The 25045-nt window shown below is 36.3% G+C and overlaps 1 protein-coding gene and 1 long non-coding RNA gene across 2 annotated transcripts; both read left to right on the top strand.

The window, feature by feature from the left end:
- The first annotated feature begins 2008 nt into the window (after positions 1-2008).
- On the top strand, positions 2009-10694 carry LOC140167687 (uncharacterized). Its single transcript, XR_011861066.1, has 3 exons — positions 2009-2079; positions 9633-9699; positions 10604-10694. It is a non-coding gene; the product is annotated as an uncharacterized lncRNA (long non-coding RNA).
- A 413-nt stretch (positions 10695-11107) lies between these two features.
- On the top strand, positions 11108-24624 carry LOC140164669 (prominin-1-like). Its single transcript, XM_072188017.1, has 15 exons — positions 11108-11260; positions 12145-12216; positions 12394-12534; positions 13397-13473; positions 14095-14244; positions 14771-14894; positions 16142-16315; positions 17304-17468; positions 18717-18788; positions 19537-19592; positions 20469-20676; positions 21436-21525; positions 23291-23573; positions 24099-24191; positions 24587-24624. Exons 1-15 carry the CDS (start codon positions 11108-11110, stop codon positions 24622-24624), a joined length of 1896 nt encoding a protein of 631 aa, XP_072044118.1.
- The last annotated feature ends 421 nt before the right edge of the window (positions 24625-25045 follow it).

Genomic DNA, 25045 nt, shown 5'->3' with positions numbered 1-25045 from the left:
GCCTCATCATTGGTATCCTGTTCTTCCTCCTGTTGCCATGGATTGCTCTCATCTTCTTTTGTTGTCGTTGCTGTGATAACTGTGGAGGTAAACGTGAACAAGAAAACTCTAGTTTATGCTGCAAACAGATCTGTCTTAGTGTTTGCCTGGCATCCTCATTAGCTGTGTTATGGTAAGTAAACTAATGAACCGGTAATTCTGTTCAACTGGACTTATTGTTTTAGATGGCTACGGTATCACATCTTATCCATGACGCATCATTAGGCCTACTGATCTTGAATTGGCTCTGTATTCTTGACCTGTGACGTCACAGTGGTAGAAGTGACATCACACTGGAGTCGTTCAGGAATTTTCCTAGGTACTTGCGGATACAAAGTACTTGCCGATACAAGGACTGGACGTTCCAAAAAGCCTTTAAACCGCATAAAAGACTCCATCATAATTTATTCAAGCTTCCACCACCTCTACGAGCACTCTTAAGTTACGTATCACCATCCCTTATGTCTCGGATGTCTCTGAGAAGTTAAAGAGGATCATTGGACAACACCAGATCCCAGTCTCATTAAAACCGTGTAACACTCTGAGACAGAAGTTGTCCACCCCAAGGACAAGATTCCTCAACGCAAACAAAGCAATATTGTTTATATGATCATTTGCCAGGATTCAGACTGTGTGGACTACTACATAGGAGAGACAAGACAGCCTCTCCACAAGCGAATATGCCAACAACATTATCGCCCCAGTTCAACGTACAGGGCTTATTGATTCCTCGGTATACACACACTTCAAAGCAGCCAATCACAACTTCAAAGAACATAGGTGGTATGAAAGAAGCAATATATGTTCGCAGGGAGGAGCCAACTTTGAATCGCGGAGGGGGACTACAATACAACTTGTCCAAGTGTTATGAACCAACCATCATGAAAATTCCTTGACGACTCCAATATGACGTCACTTCTACCGCCGTGACGTCACAGGTCAAGAATACAGAGCCAATTCAAGATCAGTAGGCCTGATGATGCATCATGGATATGACATGATACCATAGCCCATAAGTCCAGTTGAACAGAATTATAATTTAGTGCATCTACTTGTGTGCATCAAATGATCAGAGTCTGTAGATGAGTCTAAAAATAAATGATTACTGTATATTTGTGACATGGTAGTGTACCATCTTGAAAAATGGTTTGTACCAGGAATGCAAATCTTCCAGAAATTACCAGAATTCCGGAAATTTGGCTAAAAAGGAATTCAGAAATGTAAAAAAAATGTGCATTTGCGGAATTGGGTGATGATAATTGTGATGCGATCAAGCAAAATGAGTCTGATGTCGATCAAAACTAAAATTCAATTTTTAATTTTATTACATGAGCCAATCTTTGAGCTTTATTTTGCTGAAAACCCTATCATAATTTGATGTACGCTTCCAGAGATATGGCCATTTTATTGTTGTTCAGAAAAATAAAATACAAAGGAAGTTGAATACTATTATTAGCTATATCTCAAAATCAATATTCCTGACATCCGACTCATTTTGCTTAATCACATCACAATTTGTCATAAAAAGAGCCAAAAAACTTTTTTAGGAGGGGTGTGATACCCTGCAGCCTATTCTTCGGACAAACCCCCTAAATGTTCAGTACCCCACGCAAGCCCTCAGCCACCTGTTCAAGGACCAGATGGATTTTCAGGAAATGGATATGTTGCCCCTTTACATCCCTGGTTTGTACCATAAAAGCTTGTGATATTGCCAAATACATGTTTCTATCATCGGATTGGTATATTTTACCATCATAGCCATAAACTGGATGTATGTGTATAAATTACATAATGTTCATCGAAAAAACAAAAATTCAAATGGGTTCACAGTAGAGAATGTGAATATTGTAATTGAAGGAAAATTGTTCATGTTTATTTCAAATAAGGTTTTATTCTTGTTCTTCTTATTGTCACTGCAGTGCTGGTGCTGTTTGTATAGATTTTTCCAACACCTTCATGACAAGAGCAAAAGACACATCCTTCCAAACCTCATTTGATGTGCTTGATGATCTCCAGATGTTTACTACTGGCAGTTCTGGAGTGAGTAATAACAATAATAAAGTAAATTTAGCAATTGTCTGATGCTATTCCATTCTCTTGCAATTGGTGTTGCAATAGAAAAGGTCCTATTTACATAAGTTGTTCTTGATTTACGAGCTGCAGTAGGGGTTTGTAGCAATCCTTGTGTGCTTGACCTTAGTGTGTGTGCTGGGATTATGCAGTCAGCAGGTCATCAATGTAGTAAGCAGATGCAAGTCCATTGTAGGATTTGTATACCATTAGTAGAATAGAAACTTGAATTTAGTTTTCGCTTCTACACAGGCTACCAGTGTAGCTTACAGAGAATGGGTTGAATGTTATCAGATCCAATGCACCAATGACTAAATCTGTGTGTGAATCAATCATGGGTGTAGTGTTAAGTTGTTTACCACCATGTAAATCATATTGCACATTTGGGGCTTGTGGCTGTTTGATCATAAATCAATGAGGTCAATGCAAACAATTTGTGATTCCAGGTATTGATAAATTTAGTTTCTCAAAGTTAAAGGCTTATTTTAAAGTACCTCATTATACATATCTGCACTGGAATTTGTTGATTGCACCTTTTATTATTATTAAACAGCATTTATGAAGCGCCTTATCAATGAGATCAAGGCGCTGTACAAAGAGACTTTAAAAATTACATCTTAAATTACAACTTACATTACACATACTAAAAACATTGCATACACTGTTAAGCAACAATTAAATATATACACATGCAAAAAAACATATATAAACAGGTGACAAGCTCACTATCAAGAGGCAAGTAGAAAATTAACATGTTGGAAAAAGATGGGTTTTGAGCGATTTCTTGAATCTATGGATGGAAGGGAGTTGGCGGATGTGAATGGGCAGAGAGTTCCAAAGGCGCGGTGCAGCTGCCGTGAAGGCTTTGTCCCCAAGTGTTTGTTTTGTGCGTGGTATGGCAAGACGTAACTTGTCGTCACCAGATCTCAAATTCTCTCTAGATGGAACATAAGGAATGAGATACTCGGTGAGATAAGACGGCAGTAGTCCATGGATACCTTTATAAGCCAGCAGCATGAGTTTGAAAACTATCCGGGATTCAAGAGGCAGCCAATGGAGTTCTCTGAGCAATGGAGCTGATGAATGTCTCCTATCCAATCTAAACACAATCCGCGCCGCCCTATTTTGCAGAGATTGAAGTTTCTTCAGATCTTTGGATGTGATGCCATACATCATAGCATTTGAATAGTCAAGTCTGGATAAAATCAGTGAGCGGACAAGTTTGTGGCAGCTATCAACAGTGATGTACCGACGGATCCTGTAGATGTTACGGAGGTGGAAATTGATGGACTTCGCCGTGTGTTTCACATGTCCTGTCATTGACATCGTCTGATCAAAGACAACACCAAGGTTTTTGATAACAAGAGATTGCAATATAGTGCTGCCACCAATATTAATGCAGATGTCCTTGATATATTTGATGTTATAGTTAGACGATGCTATAAAGAACTCGGTTTTTTCACTGTTAAGTTTGAGCTTATTTCTAGTCATCCAATCACTGATTTCATTAAGGTGGCACACAGGATCACTAATTATCCATTATTATTCACCTCATAACTCGAAAAGTATTTATGTAAAGTATATAAAAGTATACATTTTATGAAAGGAAATGAGCTCATAAATCCATTTAAAATGTCAGTTTTGGGTCAAAAAGTACAATTTTGAAAAAATCCCAAAAAGCGGTTTTTTGACCAAAAATTTTGGTCCGCCATAAAAATTTATTTGAAAATCAAAACTATAAAACATGAATTTTATTAATTTTGACAAATAAATCAAGAAAGTGTTTTTTATTTTTTGAAATTTTGCTTAGTTTTTAAAATATAGGCAAAAAATCAGTAAAAACGTGAGACCCGTGTTCAAATTTTTGAATCATGGGTGATAAAAAAAGTTCTAGGCCCTAATTTAAAAAAATAAAAAAACACTTTCTAGAATTTGATCATATCTAAACGTTTGACTTAAAAACTTACCTCAGAGATGCTTCATTTAGACGCTATGACGGACCAAAAATGGTTAAAAGTGGTCAAAAATGAACTTGCCGAAAATCGCGATTTAGAAAAATACAGCGGATTTTAGGTCCATTTTTGAAGATTATTCCATAAATAAATAATCCGGTGATTTGTGACGTTTGGTCAAGTTAGAAAATGAGACGGGGCGTCCAACTGCAGCAGATTGGCATTTTTTTGGTGATTTAGAAGGTAAAATATACAATATGACAAAATTATCCGTGCACATTCGGCAGATGTTTATCCACATGGAGTAGCCATTTTATTTACTTCAGTCTTGTTTCCATGGTGCAGCAGAGCGTCTGGCAAGGCCGCGGCGTCGCGTCGGCGTTTGAGGAGCGACTGGGCGCGCGGACAGACAGACTGGTTAATACGCGAATACGTTGCACAGTGCATGGTCGTGTTGCCGCAAACGAAACCATGTTTATTTAAGCACAATTTTGTCATGTTCCGTATAAAAAAAAGATCATGCTCTGTATTAAAATTGCTGACATCAGAACATTAAAAATAGCATAGAATAACTGACAAGCAATTATTTTATGTCCATTGTCCTTTTCTGAACCGCAAACATGATGTTGTTACTACTCGTTGCTTTTTCTTTTTGGTAATAAACTTTCTCAAATGGAAATGGCTTTTTTTGCATTGGTGCTTGACAAGCACCACAGCGGCCCGTCCGCGCCAAAGTTATGCATTTTAAAGTCCGTTATTATATAGGCCTACACCTTTTACGGAATATCAAACACGCATAAAAGTCATAGTCCTATTATAGGCCTAAAGCCACAATAAAGTTATAAAATATTTTGTACCGCATAAAAAGTGAATAAAAATACAACAAAAAAATTTTAAAAAGTGTGTCTGTTGTTGTTTTCAATCAAATAAACGTGTAAAAAGTGGGGTAAAAGTTGTATTAAATATGTCTTGAATAAACTTATTGTAAAACGGACAAAAAGTATGGCTAGGCCTATATGTTACACGGGCAAAACACGGAGAGGTCACAAGAAAACGAAAATACACGGAAATTGACATATAGCCTAACAAAACCGAATTTCAAAAGTAGAAAACGGAAAACTTATGGCTTAAATTAGAGTGTGGTTTTACGACCCTGTATGATTATACAGTAGCCTATATAATAGGCATCATGCTGTAAAGAGCGTTTTTAAACATTGCATGAAAACATTCACGAAAAATGCTTTAAAGCAGTTTACCTTTTAAAATATGCAGAAAACATTATAAACGTGAAAGTTGAAAGCCAGACAAACATTGCAAATAAAAAGACATGCGGCCAAAACATTCGCAAAAAGTGTTGTAAAACCAAAAGCTTTTATCGCAATCATGGCATGGTAGACCTAATAGGCCTACTAATGGAAATGTAGTTAAATGGGTTATGAAAAAGCACGCAATTTGCGTTTTTCGATTATGTTTTCGTTTGAAATTATTTAGCATTAAAACATTCACGAAAATGCTTTCATAAACGCGTGCTCGCTATGCCGATCATTGATCAAATATCGAAATTTTTGACTTACAGTTGTAGGCCTGTGCCTAGATGATCGATATGATTGTATTGAAATGTCAACGTTTTTTGACATTGCGTTACGGTCAATCAGGAGTATAGAGAACGTTTGAAAATGAATCTTAAATCCGTGTTTTAATAAACTTTGAAACATTATTCAGGGCCTTAGGTATTTAATATAGGCCTACCGGTAGTAACTGCTTGCCTATTTTTTATGGTCTTCAAAATTAAGACGAAACTGAACGACCGCAGAGGCCCCCTAACCAAGGCTGGGACTGCATAAAATATATATGCCTATCGTTTCTTGTCCAACTACACCAACTTGGTAAATCAAATAATAACAATGAAATGAATGAATGAATGAATGAATGAATGAATGAATGAATGAAATAAAACAAAACAAATTTTTAAACATAAAATAATAAGCCTAATGATGTACTATACGGGCTAAGTCTAGCCTATTAGCAAAATATTTAGGGCCTACGTTTTCTATCATATCTACCAGATTGCGTCATCATTACAGGGCTTCTTACGGGTAACTACTTCTTACAGATAAATTTTCAGAATGAAACTTGAAAAACAAAACATAAACAAAAAAAATCACTATTTATGTCCATATAAAAAAAAGACCGTAAAATTTATACCACTACCAGCACTTTTTTTTTTGGCGAAATTTAACGAGTAGGCCTACTGATTCTGGGCCGGGACGGTGGTGGTCTGTCGGCCCGCAGTTTCGCAATGCAATGGTGCAAGCTTTACCTATACCTTGGAAGAGATCAATACGATAAAATACGGTAGTGATCGCGATTGGCGACTCCAGCGCCTGAATCAGCAATCACCCGCCCATCCAGTTTACCTTGTGTGCGTGTTTTTGCTAGCTGTACGCCGAAGTACGCATTTCGCGAACGCGATCTATTGCGGGAAAACAATGATGTTATTTGCTTTTGCATTTTGACAAATTTTTAATGAAAAAGGGTCTTTAAAATAGCTTTTCTTATGGTTCAAATTTTAAGATTTCTTTAAAATCTATTAATGACAAGATAAAATAGGGTGTGAAGATGACATTAGTGATGAAAACTCAATTTTGGCCATGTAACACTTCAGTGATCCTGTGTGCCTCCTTAATACAAGAAGAGAGTTTGTCAATGGCAAATTTGATATCACTTTCGGATTTAGCATTAAACGGTAAATAAAGCTGCACATCATCGGCATACATATGGTACTTGATCTTGTACTTCTGAATGATAGCACCAAGACAACATGTATACAAAACGAAGAAGAGCGGGCCAACCACAGAGCCCTGTGGAATCCCATAATGGAGAGCGTGATTGCTAGATGAAGCATCTCCGGACGGATCTGCGAAAAGAACGATTTTGAAGATAAGATGATATCCATGCCAAGGCTGTGCCACATATTCCATAGGTGTGCTTAAGCCGATTCAATAGGATGGCATGGTCTACCGCATCGAATGCGGCGGATAAATCGAGTAATACAACCGCAACAGCATTATTTTCGTCCATAGATCTTAGTATATCAGTTCTAACACGAAGGAGAGCAGTTTCTGTGCAATGCAGTTCTCTGTACGTGGATTGGAATGGTTCTAGGAGGTCGTGGGAATTGAGATGGTCTTTAATCTGCCTACACACCCACCTTCTCCATTAACTTAGACACATAGCTTATATTTGACACTGGGCGGAAATTCTTTAAAACCTCTTTGTCGAGGGAAGGCTTCTTCAAGAGGGGGATACAATCGCCTCACGGAGCTTAGATGGAAAGACACCTGTACTTAAAGACACATTAATTATAGATGTTAACGGTTTACACAACAATTCAACGTTCTCTTTAAACAACCACAGAGGAATGGTATCTAAAGCACATGATTTGGGTGGCATAGATGATATGATTTTACACACCTCTTCAACAGTGACCTGGTTAAATGAAGACAAAGAAACATTTTTGCTTAAAAGATTCTGACAGTACTCTAAAGGTTTGCAATCTGGAAGAGCACTAGGTACACTATCAAGATCCTGCCTGATTTTAGAAACCTTTTCAACAAAGAATCTGGCAAATGAATTGCACATTTCATTCAAATTATCAAAGTCAGGAAGTTGTTTAGTAACATTGTTCAAGAGTTTGTTCAGAGTCACAAACATGTTCTTATTGCTTGAATTCTCAAGTTGTTCTTGATAATAGTTTTCCTTGGCATGTTGTATGAGTTTACTAGTAACCTTAGTTTGTTCAACATAGTCATCATGATCACATTGGTTCTTACTTTTTAACCACTTTCTTTCACATTGTCTACGTTACGTCTAGCATCTCTGATTGTTTCATCAAACCAGGGCGACGTGGGCTTGATACTGCGAGCACTCTGCCGCGGAGGTGCATGGGTGTTCAACACACCTAGAATAGAAGAGTCAAACTTCCCAAGCATCTCCTCAGCAGAGTCCTCACCAAAGTCCAGGTCGCTCAAACTTGATGCAAGGTCATTAGCAAATGAAACACTATCAATCCCCTTTATATTTCTAACATTACTTGAAACTTTCATAGGTTGGGGTTTCTCACAATTTATTGCACAGTTAATAAGTTCATGATCAGATCCTAGCGTTGGCAAGACTTGGCACTTAGTTACAAGATTTTCTTCATTGCGAGATATGATCAGGTCCAAAGTGTGTCCGTCCTTATGAGTAGACTGATGAACATGCTGTTGGAAACCATTTTCAGCGAGTGATTCTAGGAATCGAGCAGAATCAGGTTTGGATGGGAGGTCGACATGGATGTTAAAGTCGCCTAATAGTAAAGTCTTTACAGGGGCCATGCTAATTTCGTTGATGAATGCATCGAACTCCTCAAGAAATTGCGGCACTTTAAGGCCATTTTCTTTCGACGGAGGGGGGCGATACACTAGGATAAGTCTAATGCCAAGTTTCTTAATTATGACAGATGCATGTTCAAAAGATGGCGTATCAATGTCAGTTGGAGCTTTTTGAATATTAAGATTAGACTTGTATATGATCCCAATGCCACCATGCGGATCGAGTTTCCTAGGGAAATTCATGAATGAATACCCTTGTGGGAGCAATTCCCCAATCACAACACGGTCATTCTCAGCTAGCCATGTTTCTGTAATTACAAATACATCAGCATCATTGTCTACTATGTTGTCAAAAATTTGAATAGTTTTGTTGCATGCAGATCTTGCATTCCATAAGCGAAGATTAAGAAGTTTTTCATTGTGTTTGGGCAAACCGCGTAAGTTGTTCAAGTTCAAACCAGTTCTGAATAACAGGGATTGAATAAATCTGTTGTTTCTGACTTTTTCGTCCCTTTCCTCTCTTCTTCCAGCGTTTATTCTTAACTTTACGGCTGGGTGGTTTGGGTCGTTCATGAAAAGGGCATGATCGCTTGAGTATATTCAAATCAGCAAGATGCGTGCATAGGTTCTCAGTCATACCACAATCAATGTATAATTCAGTACCGGGTGGAGATGTTCTAAATGAAAGCAAATAATCACGGCTGAAACTAATACGCTCAATGTTGCTCTTTGTATTATTCTCATGATGATTGTCGATCGATTCAGTGGTATTGATCAACAAACCAGTAAAGTTACTACGTGTTCTATGTGTACGTACCCATTCAACGCTAACATCCAGTAAATATAGTACAGAAATCGTCCACAAAATATGGAAAAATGAAGAACGATATCTCGGCAACACAAACATTTTGACGTTCCATGCACATAAAACAGTCCACAGTAAAAATAATGTACACTAAAATGCAGTAAAAACGGCGAAAATCGGTTAAAATTAGACCGACGATGCAGGAGCGACCTGACGGTGCTGGCATCAATCGCACCTTTTGTATATTGCCCAGACACCCACTCACAAAATGGATGTATTGCTTTTTTTCTGTGCTGTTCAAAATTATCATGGTTTCAACAGATGCCTGCTTCTACTGATATCATTATTAAGTATTCTAGCCATTTTGTTTTTAACATTATTTGCATATCACAGCAACTAAGTCACATTTTAGAAGATGAGTATGAATATGTGGAAGATCTTGCTCTTGATGACCTACAAAGTGAGTACCACAAACCATAATGTTTTTCTTTTCAAAATATCTTTGAAATGCCATAAGTTGATTTGCGTTTACAAGTGACAGAATTGCCGTGAATATATTTCAATTACATAACCGGTATCGGGCCTAGCCCTTCTTCAGGTGAAAAAAGCAATGCAGGATTGTAGAGAAAAAATACAAACGAAAAGCGCTATATATCTACAAAACACGGACGTCGGAGAAATAAGCAAAATATTAAGCACCAGATAGTTGATGCAAAACAAAAACACCGCACAAAACTATGTTACCAATTGCTTCCTTTTGAAGTTGTTTAGTTAGTACTGCTCAATTATGTTTTATTTTACAAAATGTTTGGGGTGGCGTAACCAAACCTACCCTAAATTTACTGCCCACATTGAATACTTTTAAGGAAGAAAAGAAAAAGGTTGTTTAAATTTGATATATTATGAATAACTGCTCTAAAATGGTTCTGATTGGCTTATTCAATTGCATCATCATCAGATCAGCAAAAGTAGTTTGTGTCTACTTAGTTGCCCATATTTTTTTATGTTGGACCAATCTAACTCCACCTATGTTTTTTTTATAATCTTAAAGTTGTGTGTTATATTATATTGTGACAACATTTTAGGAATTGAAGTTATTTATTTTTTCGGCTTTGGAGTGTCCCAGGACCTAGACCTAAATGCTAGGATCATTCATGATTGACCTATTTTTAATATGAAAATTGATAATTTGTATTCATGTCATACTCTATTAATAATTTCAAATGCATTCAAATTCAATGCATTTGGGTGGGACTATACTCGCGTCAGTACGGTATGTTTGTATTTTGGTATTGCTTATAGAGCAAAGCATCATGACCCAGAAAGTGACCCAATTTTATTTGTTGCTTGTATCTTTCTCTTAGATGTAGGCATGCTAATAGCTGCACCTGTTGAAGATTATCTATTAGAGGAAGTTCAAGTGCAAGCTCTATTTGATGAGTTTGAAAAACTTATCCATGGTGAGTTAAAAATGGCAAAATTCACAAACTGAATTTTGATGTGCATATGTATATAAGCCATAGAATATATATCATCAGGTTTAGTTGCAGTGGAAATGGCACATCAGGTGACCAAAAATCCTGTTCTATGGGCCCTATAGACCTAGATTTTGCATTTGGGAGATTTTTTTGGCTGTATGAAATTAAAAGCTGCTATTTTTGGCCAAAATGGATTGAAATCTTTTGAAAATAAAAGTTTAGACGAAAATTTACCAAAGAAGCAATTTTTTTTTATACCAAAGGCCCAACAATGAGACACATTTGTGGCACAACCCTGTAATATGTATGGTCATTTGGACTGAGCAATAAATAAATTAGTATTTGTTTTGTAACACAGATTTGAATGATACACATGTTACTCTGCTACGTATGAATGAATCTGGAACAATCCTGATCCAACAAGGAGAAACTCTTAGGACTGAGCTAGAGGATGTGTCGGAGAGGTTAGATAACATCAATGCAACGTGTGCTGGGTGTGTACCACCAAATCAGGATCTAACAATTAATATTGATTTTAATTCAGTAAGTCACAAATTTTGATGAAATGAACTCTGCATCATATATTTCAGATACTAATATCATTATAAACAAAAATACAGTTCTCAACATAGCCCTTTCTCACTTGTCAATGCTCGCATCCTATGTATCTGGGATCTGGGCTATTCTAGTTGAAATCCATACACCCTTATGGAAGACATTACCTTATTTTCCCACACAGGGGGTGTAAATTTCAAATTGAGTCACCCATTCAGGTCACCCCATTTAAAATTCACACTCCCTGTGTGCAAGATTAACGTCATGTCTTCCATAAGGGTGTATTTATTTCAAGTGGAATATCCCAATACAATATGGATTGTTGAGTGAATGAGGTGCCAATATATTTCATGGTAGAGTCACTTTGTGTCACTAATCAGGACCCACTTCAGTATTTACGCAGTTTTGCAAGCTACATCAACAATGATAAACAAATATAAATGATTTTATTTGCTCTTTATGTTTATTCTAGAGCAAATTATCTTTATTGATAGGTGATGAGTTGATGAACATGCAAAAAATACTCAGTGGTTGAAAAGACAAAAGTACTGCCTGGGATGAAATTACATACTTAGTTCTCTGGGTTGATAGGATGAACAAATTTTAATCTTTACCCAGAGCAGCCAGCGCACATAAACATTGAAAAAAAAACACAAAAAAAACCAGTGGATCTGGCCGGATTCAAACCGGCGACCTTCTTATTACTGCCTGGGATATTTCATCCATGTACCATTCTCCATTCTGTATCTGCTTTCTCTGCATAAAAGTCAATAAAGCATGATAATATATTCTTCATTATCAATTTTCATCATCAATTTTAGATTTATACATAATTTAAATATAAAGAATATTATGATATATCTTTCTTTCAGCTTCCAGTTTTAGATGATCAAATAAGTGGGTCTGATACAGCAATAGCAAATATTAGCAGTCTATATAACAAGGTATGTATAGAGTGAACAGTTAACCCCAGTGTTACAATTAAACTAGACAACAAGGTAACAAAATCCGGCCTGTTGTTTGTCATTTGCACATTTCTTTTATTATCATTATTTCCAATGATTATCTGGAAAGAAAGAGCTCAAGTAAACTACCTTGCTTTGTTTTGACACATTACTTAGGGTCTGGAAGCTCTTGACCAGATTGAGAGTGATATTAACAGTGCAGCTGAAGAACCTATCAATGATATAGAGGATGTTATTAGCTCTACAAGTGACAGTATTGATGAGATATACACAGGAGCCAATGATCAATTAGTAGCGGTGAGTATATCTAAAAATAAAGTATAGTGATTTGTAGTGCACTATGCACAGGCACAAACCCAGAAACCTTGGCACACTCTGGCCCTATAGTCTGTATATCTCCCTTGAGTCACTGGCACTATTTTTGCGTTAGCTTAGCGATACTTGTTGCATATACATACTGTTACTCGCGCAATCAATGTGCGGCATATGTACACACAAGATATACCACATTAAGCCAACGCAGCACACGCTGAACACGCTAGTGCCGGTGACTCGGGGTAGATATATAGACTATAGACCTACTTTATAAACCATTTAGCATCATTCAGGGGTGCACAGCTATACAGATGCAGAACCCTAATCAGCCTATATATAACCATCGCAACCAGAATCAACTTCCAGATTTTTGTACTGGTAGACTGACAATAAGCAACAAGTTCCTTGTCCAGGGGAATTTCAAGCTAGCGAATTTTCCTTCAGAACAGAAAATTACACTGCAAGAGGTGTACCGTCAAGCACTCGCACACCAGAGTCCAGCGGCTTACCGATTGAAGTTGAACTAACTGGACCTTACACCCTTGATGACCTCATGTCATTCTGAATAGAGCTTCTTGGCAATTACTGAATGAAATAAATGATATAGATATGTACATGTAGCATGGAGAAATAATCCTGATAATGTTAAATGTAGCATAATTAAATGACTTTTAACGAATCTTGGGCAAACAATTGACAGTAAATGGAAAGAGCAAAAAAAAAGGACTCGCGAGGGGATTGAACTCAAGTATGATTAGGTAGAATTAGTACAATTTGTTGTATGTAATAAACATAATTATGAGCTTTAGATGTAAGTGAATCATGTATTTTATTTGACACTCAGATACTAGATACTCTAGATGAGTATGAGGTGTTTATGAAGGGCAGGCTTGATGATTCCAATGACTATATCATCTACAGGTAATACAAACTATATCCAAGTGCTTAACAATATTTTGACGAGTCTTTGTAAATCATTAAATATGAAATGAATAAAAACCTTTTAAAGGAATCAAAACAAAGAAGTGGAGGATGCACTTTATCTTTAAAATATCCTAACAAGGAATTTTTGTATGATTTATGTAGTAAATTAAAAAAGAAATGTCAAGTTTGAACTTAAAAAAAGAAAGAAAGGAAAGAAAACATACCAATGATTATATGACATCTTAAAATTCATAGCCCAAGGATTTACAAAACAACCCTTAACAAGGAAAGTCCTTCAAGAAATTCAGTGTTATTTTATTAATTGGAAGGTGTCATTAAAATAGTTAAAACATCACTCTCATGATGGCTTCTAAAACATTCTTCCTATCCCAAAAATTGGCAAATTTGATAACCTTCATGTGGATGCACACTGATTATAGCTAAAAAAAGGACACATAATTTGTAGTTTTGTGCACTTACATCATTACAATTGAGTTTGTCCTGAGTGCCCCACCCTCTTCCCTTTCCCCTGAATTTCACAAAGAACTTAAAAAGTAAAACAAAGACTCTGTATTTTTTTATATACTAATATACTTTTGTATGTTAATTCTCCTGCAGGGATTTTACCATGCTTGCTCTATCTCTGGCTTGTTTTTTTATCTTTGGTGTATTTGCTGTTGGACTCATCATGGGATCTATCTTCGCCAAAAATGTGGACCCAAGATACAGATCAATCAGCTCTAACTGCTGTGGAAACTTCCTTATGGTGTAAGTTAATCACTGTACTTTCATCTACAAAACTATTGAATGTACAAATGAAGCGGTTTGTTGCAAAACCCTTTACATCCACTTGAGCAACTTTGAGAACACATCAAAAAATCATCATTAAAATCACTGATATAAGGGGTTTTTCAACAAAAGCAGTTTTTGCATCCTACCCAAGCATCCCGCCGAAAAACTGCTTTTGCTGCAAACCCTATATCAGTACTTTTTTTGATGATTATTTGATGTTTTCTCAAAATTGCTCAAGTGGATGTAAGGGGTTTTGCAACAAAGCTCGTCAAATGCACAAATGGACAATATGTCACAAACAATGGGGACTTGGGGTACATACAACAGCCAATAATGATCTATGCACATCAATTTACTATAGAATACAGTTTGTACACTGTATTTTTATTTAGTAAGAGGAATGAGGAACATGTACAAACATGTTTATAGCACAATTATAACATTTAAAAAAAATGTTTGTATTGACTGAGTAACCCCACTACTGATTCTTCTGTTTTTACAGTGGAGTAGTACTAACATTCCTACTAACCCCGCTACTGATGCTACTAACATCAACCATCTTTGCCAGCCTGGCTCCTACTACATTGACATGCAAACCACTCAAAAATCTCAAACTCATAAATGAGGTATGTGTTTAAAGATAGGAAGAAATTGATCTGGAATTTTTAGACACTGATTTACTTCAACAGCATTCAAAGTATTTCATGAAGAAGAAAATATATAAATAATAATAATAATAATAATGTACACTTAATAAAGCGCCGGTATCCATCGAGAGACGCTCATGGCGCTTTGCAAAAAACAACCAATGTACAATGATACAAACATATTATAACAGTTCATCAGTGTTGTATAGTTCATGATATGCAAAGAGTCAATTAAAAGCATTTTGGAACAAATGTGTTTTCAAATTTGTTTTGAAACTAAACAAGCTCTTGGCAGAGCGAACCGAAAATGGCAGATTGTTCCAAATGTTTGCAGCTGAAACATGAAATGATCTGCTGCCCCACTGGTTTCTGGCAACTGTTTCTTGAAGAAGTTCTTTTGTAGTAGAACGGAGGTTACGAGTTGGTGAATACATTTCTACAAGTTCATTTAAATATGCTGGAGCTGATATATACAAGATCTTGTAGACAAATAAGGCTATTTTAAATGTGATTCTTTGTTCAACTGGTAGCCAATGCAAGTCATGTAAAACAGGTGTAATGTGCTCACGTAGTTTTGTGTATGTTATAAGTCTGGCAGCAATGTTTTGAATTCTCTGTAGTCTGTGCAGTTTGGTCTTTGTGATGCCATGCAACAGAGAGTTGCCAATGTCTATCTTGGATGTTATGAAGGCATGTACCATCATTTCAGCAATCTCCTGTTTACATGTCTACTGATCACGACCTATGTTTCTAATGGACGCATATGCTGCTCTACACACTGTTGTAATATGGTATTCCATAGAAAGGGATGAGCTTGCACTGAACCACATTGCCACATAAAATTATAGGTTTAAATGGTTGCTCTGTTTTGACTTCAGACCTGGTCTACTGGTAGCACCACAATGCAAGAGTATGGGAAGTTTACCAAAAAAAACCCATTTGGGCTAGATTTGTGCCCCTGTCAAACAAAACAACTATTTTGGGCAATTTTTCAAATTGTTTCTCTCCCTAAACTTCATTCCTCCTGCACATGGTGCCCCCATTGTGCTCTAAACTTAGACATATGCACAATATTTTAATTTTAACCCCTAGTCTAAATAACCTTAGACTGTCTGTAAAGTTACACCCAGCTTTAACTGTTTGTCCAACTTCAAAACACTTTTGTGCATACTGACTTAACAGCCTAAATTGGAACTGCAGTGATTTAATTTTTTATCATATGACAGACAATAGACAAACCAGACTTGATATCAGAAGGCTACTGGCTAGGGGATCTCATCCTGGGTAATTCTTCTATTCCTCTAACATTTACATCTATTCTGGAAGACTGTGAGCAGAATTCTACTATCTACAACACATTACAACTGGAGCACATTATCAATGTCAATGATTTGAAAAAGGTAAGAAGAGAATCATATCTTATGTCAAGTGGTGTTAAATTTACCATCAGTGGTTATTTGAAATAAGAAAAATGTATTCAAGCGCCTATTATCCTTCCTGGTCTGAGCACGAGTGATTTTAACCTGTAATGTGGTTTTCTTTTCCTCCTCCTTTTCTCCTCCCATTCTTTTTTCTCCTCACTGTCACCCACAAGTGATTCCAACCCATGTTCTGAGTCTGACAACCTTTAAAATACACCCTCTAAGTGATATACTGCACACAATCAAATTTGTACCCCTAAATGAAGTGATATATGCAACAGCTGCCCTAAATGGCATATAGCAAAGTATTGACTTTTACTTTAGACCTTCAATTTCTGCCACAAGAACACAAAAATACACAAAACATAAATTGGGCAAATATCACCATTCAATTTTTTACTTTCAAATCACGCTGCAAAATAACCAACTCTAAACATCTACAGTTTGTCCACTCTGAAGCACAAAGTGACAATGCACACATATACAGCGCGTAAACAGTGCGAAGTGCTGCCTCTCTGCTGCAGGTATGCGTGCCTTCAAGGTCGGCACAATGTGTGCGTCCGCGTCGGTACTTTGTACTTCAGAGTAGACTGTATGGTCATGTCCTAAGGCCTGTGGCTGTTGATGTGTAGCAATTCACTCAGTGAGTGCCCCTCTGGGCTCCTCCCATCCCTTCCACCTCCTGCTGCTTGCAGTTAGATGAGATTGACATAGGTGATGTTTATTTCAGGGAATTTATACCAGACAATCTTGGACCATTGCTTCAATATTCTGCAGATAGTCCTGGGGTATATGTTGTTCTTCTGGCAATCACGTTGATATATTTTGTTGGGATTTAGGAAGCAGTACCCACCCCCTTCTTGTTTATGCTACAGAGTTTGTTTCTTTTTGTGAAAGAGTGTTCCTGAAATCCATGACAGTTTTATATCATAATTTGGTGACTTATTATGTTATGTTATTTTTACAGCTTATACCAGAGCTAAGAAACCAGACAGCTAAACTGATAGATGAGATAGACATAGGGGATGTTGATTTGAGTGATTTAGTACCAGATAATCTTGGACCATTGCTTCAATATTCTGTAGATCAGATCCAATTAGATAAGGTTGATTTTGATGCCATGGAAACACTGGTAAGTTGATTTTTTTTAAACGAACAAAAGATGTGCCATGAAATGGGGGATGAAATTGAAAAAAAAAATAAGAAAGGAAAATGGTGAACACCTTTGAGTGGTTTCAAATAGCTTAAAATTGTGGAGAGCAAGGTAAAGAAAATATGTAAATTGGATAGTGCCAGACTCATCCATATAATGTTACCGTGGGAGGGTCGCTATATATTGTTTGTATTTTGCTGAAATTTTGCACGCTACTCATAGCAAAGAGCCTGAAGACCTCCAGCAACCTTTTCAGCCCATCTTGAGAAGTTTCCCAAAGTCTCCTGTTAGCAAGACATTTCTGGATTACCATGCCCATTTACCAGGATGTCTGGTGGTCTCCCAGAAAATATCACAATTTGAGCCGACTGAGTTTCTAGGTGACTTTGTATCTCAAAAAGTATCCGGGAGGACTCCTTGAAATCATATCCAGTGAATAGTAAAAACTTTGGGGAAAATGGGCTATTCCAGTTCAAATCAGTACACCCCTATGGAAGACATACCTTTACTCTCCCACACAGGGAGTGTGAATTTCAAATGGGCTTACCTGAATGGGTGACTCCATTTGATATCTACAACCCCTGTGTTAGCAGGCAGAGATTAGGGTCATGTCTTCCACAGGGGATGTATGGATTTGAACTAAAAATGTAGACTTCTTTTTATATATTTTGTTGTGTCAGTGCAATAACATTGTAAGTGACCTTTAATTTCAGGAGAAGCATTTTTGTGTTTCAATCTGTTTATTATTTTATAATGTTTCAATTATTTAATTAATATTTTAATTAAAAATGAAACAAAATCCTTCAAAATCTTACAGTAGAAAAGTAAAACACATATAAATCTTACAAAATCTTACACTACCAAAATGTACACAGTTAAGTTCATGAACAAAAAATCTTACAAAATCTTACAGGTACTCACTGCTTACACCACAAAATCTTACAAGATGTGATAAAGTGATATGCAAAAAATCTTACAAAATCTTTCAATTTTGGTAGTTCTAGAATTTGTAAGATTTTTTGGCATTAGGGTTAATTGCTTCTAAGACTTGTAACATAGCTGCATTTATGTAATATTCATTATCCATTAATAACTCAATTTAGCCCTTAATGTTACTTATGACAAAGGTGCTTGCACTGGTACAGCGATTTGTGTTATTTAAATAATTTATATTAGATGTTGATGTCTAAACTAATCCTTTCTTTTATTCATTTGTTTCATCTGCAGTTACAAGAAGATCTGTTAACAGATGATTTGTCAGCTTACTCCATAGAGCTGGACACGGCTGCAGATAATAATGTAAGATCAATTCCTGGGATTGATTTCTTCATCTATGAAAATTACTTGTGTGCACAACGGTGTCACTTGGTATAAATAGTGGTCAAGTAACCAAGCTCATTCATAAAACATGAAACCAGCTGCGGTCCCGGGACTTTCGAAAAGGGGTTTGAAAAATTCAGCCAGTCTTCTTCTTAGTGTGTCCACAGCACAAGATTAAATGTGTTTCAGCCAGTGCTGCACACATTTTTCAGCATTCTCATTGTAAACTGCTAAATCAGCAGCCAGTGATTCTCGGATAGGGTTTCTGAAATTGTGATCATGCATTTTTCTCAAAAGTAAACTGGTGGAAATGAGTGGAAATAATTTGGTATAAAATTCACAAAATGTTTTTCCTGTTTGTAATTTGTATCATACAGGTCTGATACATTCTAAAATCAAGCCTGGTTAAACATTTAAATTATTGTTTATGTTGTATTTTATGGAGAATGTTCCTAATTTATTTACTCAAACTGGCCAAAAATGCAACAACAACAAAAAATAATGGTCAACCCCGATTGTGGCACTTTAAGGGCAATATAACTTTTTTAACCTCTTTCTGGGGGCACTTGAGTTCTAATAATTGTGAAATCAAATTTACAATGCATTATATTTTTTAAGTAGTTGTAAATGTTACTGAAATCCACTTATGAAATTATTACTTGCCACTGTTTCTTTTTTCTTCAAACATAGTACGAGTATTAGTATGTTTTTGTTATGTTCTATACAGCCTGATGTTGCAACTGAGTTGAGGCAAGCTGCATATGATATGCAAGATATACAACAGTCTGTAGTATTACCAACAGAACACAGCATGGTAAGGATAAACTGATATGCTATGCTATCTTATTGCCTTTACAGACTTGATGTCAATTTAAATCCATAATGTATGATTTCCATCAAATTTTAATTTGTTAGTATTTACCCAAAAGGTTGAAATATTATTATAGTTATAACTGTCAGGAAGGATTAATATGACTTGCTCTATTAACCTACAAACACATCAAATTTGGCTGATTCCATTTAGGTGTAAGTTGGGACATCCGTAAATATTATACAAGCATAGCAAAAAATCTTGTTTGAAAGAATCATACATTATGGCTTTAACCAAAAACAAAGCATAAAAAGCTTTGAAATGAAACTAGTTTTCTTGAGGAATGGAGGAATTAGAACTATAGTCAGGGAGAGTCAGAAAGAGGGGTGAGGGAGAGAGAGAGATCAAGAGAGATAGTTTAATCTTTAGTCTGGTATGTGTATTTTCAGATCCATTTTATACCACTGTTTTTTGGGTTTTGTTGTTATATTAATGTTTTCCTTGTTTCCTTGAAAATAAAGTATAAGCTTTGTTTTGATTATCATATGTTATTTATTAAGTATTGTATATTTTGTAATTGTAAGTGCTGGGCCTTCTTGGAGATCAGTACAAGATACTGAAGAGGTTACCCTGGATAAAGAAAGAATAAATAAATATAGATTGCATTTCTTGTATAATCTTAGGAGTGCTTACAGAATACATTTTTCATTTAAGATATCCCAAAATCTGGATTTGCACCTCAAAATAAATAAAATACTTTCCAGAATGTAGACCCTGGATTTATCCCTGTTCTTTTGAAAATTATATACTGTAACCCTGATTTCTTTCTGTTTGTATCACTACAACAGGCATCTATGCTCTCTGACACATCATATTCAGGCTCTCATACCTCTACTTGATAGGGATGTGAATGAGACAAGTAAGGCAGGACTTGTAGTAGAGATTGGTTTATCAGATACACAAGCCCTTGAAGCTGAATTGGATAAATCTGTTGAGGATTACATTGATGTCATAATAGGATACCTGGATCAGTTTATTGATGTAGCCATAGAACAGGTATTGGATTTAATTAGGCATAGTTGATATGTACCTTCATCTCTATTCAATATGAAGAAAATTCAAAAGAAATTATGTGTTGGGGTGTGTCTCTGTCAGGGGGTGGATATGTGGGGAGGGAGTTTGCATATGTACAGTGGCATAGCCAGGATTTGGGAACCGGTGGAGGGGGGGGCACAACTTGTAAATGTAACGACAGAAATATTTTTTGCCTATAGAAGTTGTGAATGGTTGCCCCAATTTTTTTTCTATGGTTTGAAAGAGTGAAGAGCAAAAAAAAAGGATATCAGGTGCGAGCAACTGTGAAAAACAACTAATTTTATGTATATTGGTTTCACTTTTTTAAACACAATTTTCCATTTTTTCTTTCACCACCGTACATAAGCAAAGTAAAATATTAGTCCATTGATCACCCAAATTATTTTTTCATCAACACCTTCCGTCTGCCAACAGCAGCCCATTATGGTTACAAAAAGAAATTTAGCATCCAGGACAGTCCCTGTGGAACAGTGAATACCTGAGGTGTGTGTTTGTAAACCCTGGCAAACAAGGACATTCACATGAGCAATATGCATGTGTGTAACTACAACATAAAAACACATTATAAACAATGACTGCAGTTGGAGGCGCAGGGTCAGTCCGCACCCTGGATAGTGAGAACTTAAAGAGTCGCATATTCACATATATGCGATCTCAGTCTTTTTTCAAAAAAAAAAAAAAATGGAATTGTATGTAATTTTCAATATTATTTCCTTTCAGTTTTCAGATGAATTTGGTAGATGTCACCCAATACGAGCCATATATGATGCAGCTGTTAATGTTGTATGTCATTACGACCTTGACTCACTGGTATGTACGGCTAGAAAGTTTTTAGTACCTGAAAAACGTGTAGGGAATTTAAATACTACTTCTTTTCTCCTCTTTCCATAGTTTCATCATGTTACATCATCGTCATCGTCATCGTCATCGTCATCATCATCATCATCATCATCATTAACCCCATGGGTACTACTAGCCAAATTATCGACGTCTAAAAACTATTTTTTGATTGGTTACAATTGGGCTGTTATTATATCATGTACTGAACCAATCAGAGATGTGGTAAGAATAGTCAGTAGGCCTGAAGGGGATTAAGCTTACAATTGCTAAGATATCAGAAAGGTGTATTTTTATTAATTACTCAGATGATTATATCATGTGATTAACCAATGAGGAGAGCTGAAAGAAAGTAAGTAATGCCCATGGAGTAAAAATGAAACGGTTCTCATGCAGATCCGATCTCATTCACAAACATTTCATTGGATTCTAATCAGGAATCTTGTCCTCTGGTTCGCTTTTTCTGAAAGTTGATTTCAGTAATTATACCCCTTGTCTGGTTTAGACGATCTCATTGAACTCTTGTTTGCCCAATTCATGACCAAGAATCAGATAAGATTACTTATTGGTTTCATGAGTACTTCAAACATCTTGAATAAGGATGAGGGGGCTTATAAACTGGTTAAAATCTGGGACAACCTATTTCCAGATTGAACAAGGTTTCTGATCCAAATTGAAACATTTCTTAGTGACATCTTGTGGTCTTTGATACTACCCATTTCACTGATTGGATCTAAAACCAGATTGAGAATCCGAAAGGATATTTCTACTACAAAGATAATCATATAATTGGTGATGAACAGTTCTTTCAATAATCTTTGAAATAATTGGTAAGACAGATATTGGCCTGTAATTGTTTACATTATTCTTATCACCAGATTTAAAAATTGGAACATTTCTTAGTGACATCTTGTGGTCTTTGATACTACCCATTTCACTGATTGTGTTGCACAAAATGTATGTGTTGGACACATTTGCTTCAGTGATTAATTTTTTTTAAAGTGTGATTGACTATTAATGAGAAAAGATATAATTACCCCTTCAAAGGACCAGTGGCGTAACTTTGGGACAGGATGCCCGGGGTGAAAGTAGTTCGGGTGCCCCTAACTAAGGGTGTGCATGGTGCAGAGCTAATCAATTTTGGTATTGAAAGGCATACATGTATAGGCCTACCGAATAACTTACAAATAGTGTTTCAGATTAAATTTATTTCATGTTTCAATACAAGCTAATGCAGTGCATGTTAATAAAACAAAATGTTTTCATATTCTCCAATGTCTTTACTTTTGAAGACTCATCACTAGCAGCTACTAGCTGCAGTGACGTAGCTAGTGATTGTGGCGATCAGGGGCAAGAATACAAAATACCCCCTCTTCCTAAAACAATTGCGTGCAGACGTGCAAAAATACCACTAATTTGGTATTAAATCAAGTTGAATTTAGGTCTTTAAAATGCCAATTTATGTTTCAATGCTTGCTAAGCTTGCGAAAAAATTTTTGTGTTGAAGGGCACCCAAATGAAGAGTAATTCTATGCATGGTGGGTAAAGGTTTCCACTTCTTTCCTATAACAAAGTATTATCGTGTCAAAGGCTATCCAGGTTTGGGTGCCCCTTAGCCCGGGTGCCCGGGGGCGCGGCCCCCCAGAGCCCATAGGAGTTACGCCACTGCAAAGGACAGGATTATCTAATGGTTCTCATCCAAATCTCAAATTGTGTTTATTATTCCTTTTGTTTATAGAATACTGTGTGGTTCTCGCTTGGCTGGTGCACTGTGTGGATGATAATCAGTCTAATATTTGCGGTTAAATTAGCCAAGTACCTACGTATCATGTATACGATTCCTGAAGAACGTGCCACTCCCGACATGCTAGGCCGTCCAGGGAGCTATATTAGCCGTCCTCACACAGATACAATAAGAAGTCAACAGCTAGATAACTATGATAACCAGGCTTGCCAAGATTATTATGATTACCAACATGATGATCAGGAAATGGTCAATTTACAAACAACTCATTCAAATGGTAAGATTTTAATTTGGTTTTTTAATCTTTTTTTTTTTTTTTTTTTTTTTTTTTTTATTGTGGGTGAGCAGATTTGCATATTCTGTTCTGTATCCTACATTAAGGCCTACAATTAAAATTACCTGTTTCCAAATTTTGACTTGTATTGTTCCAGTATTTTTGATACATGTATATGAGAAGCAAAAATGTGTGTAACAATGCCCCATAGGATTATGCTTTCGGTGGTGGTTTCCTCTTTTTACCACATTTTTGTTCACACCATCTAACGAAACATATCTCAGGCATTACATTTTACTTTATTGAAAAGCACTTAGTTGTCATACTAAAAAAATCTGTAGGGGGCTTATTAGGTAAAGGGCCCAAATTAGCTTAAATACAGTACATATTAATTTAAGCAATTCATTTTGATTCCATTTCCTGGATGATTGTCAACATCACAAACATGGAGTATATATTATGTACAAATAAAAATAAAAATCAAGTCTGCAAATCACTCATTATCTTTATCTTTACAATTTTTTTCAGTGTCGCCGAGTGCACCATCTCAAGCGCCACCTACACGCCCAACACACCCACCGCCACATCCACCGCCACATCCACCGCCTTCATATGAAGAAGGTAAGTGATATGTTCTGTAGGTGTCAACCTGTTTTCACATTTATGGGTACACCTGTTGTTCCATTTCTGATTGTGAAAAAAAAAAGTGTTATAGAGTTAATGTGGGTATTCTCCCTACCATGAAACAAATAATGCCAATAAACTTTTTTTGGTATATGGTTGACACAAACATAACAAGTCACATGATGGGTTAAAATTGGACAATGTCTACTTACAGCCAATCTTCTTCTGATCTTCTCATCTTCATCATGGTGAAATAAACTAAACTGAAACTTAAAGCCAAAGGTCCATCCACCTGTAGAAAGGCCAATAAGGCTAGCATTAACCATCCCCTTAACAGTGAAACACAATCTGAGAATCACAACAATTTTGTTTTTACTTCTTGCTTTTTTCAGCTGTTAAGGAATTTGCTGAAAGACAAAGATGGTTATGAGGGCAGGAGATCAGTTAAAAACATTGAAATATACATCAGCATCAACTTACTTGGAGATGCAATTGACTGTTATTACCCTTTTAATTTATTGGAACAGTAGTCAGATGTTTCATATGTTATAAGTATATTCTTTTGGTCCAACATCCGGGCTACTTCTAGTAGCTTGGGCCCAAGCTTCATGTGGCTCATGGTTTGTTATGAACAACAGAAACCGGCTGTGAAGGAGGCTACATATCGATGTCCAAATTCAATTTCGGAAAAACCAACACTCGACCATGGATTTTAATTGTCAGTTTTTCACTATATTTAACAATAAATCAAGTAACTTCCACTCTGAAAACTTAGAAACTTGTTTGATTGCACTGACTATTTGCGATCGAAATACACACAACACCAATGACAGAAATCATCAACAAAAGAT

The sequence above is a fragment of the Amphiura filiformis genome, chromosome 1 (genome assembly GCF_039555335.1).
Source record: "Amphiura filiformis chromosome 1, Afil_fr2py, whole genome shotgun sequence".
Taxonomy (NCBI): domain Eukaryota; kingdom Metazoa; phylum Echinodermata; class Ophiuroidea; order Amphilepidida; family Amphiuridae; genus Amphiura; species Amphiura filiformis.
Note: the sequence above shows the minus strand (reverse complement) of the source record. Positions and strands in the feature narration are given on the sequence as shown.

Bases quoted from the DNA above. Each gene is read 5' to 3' on its own strand.
- LOC140164669 (XM_072188017.1), top strand. From the start codon at position 11,108: ATGAATGAATCTGGAACAATCCTGATCCAACAAGGAGAAACTCTTAGG. The intron at 16,316-17,303 runs GTAAGAAGAGAA...TTATTTTTACAG, and splicing joins ATGTCAATGATTTGAAAAAG to CTTATACCAGAGCTAAGAAA. The intron at 20,677-21,435 runs GTATTGGATTTA...ATTTCCTTTCAG, and splicing joins TTGATGTAGCCATAGAACAG to TTTTCAGATGAATTTGGTAG.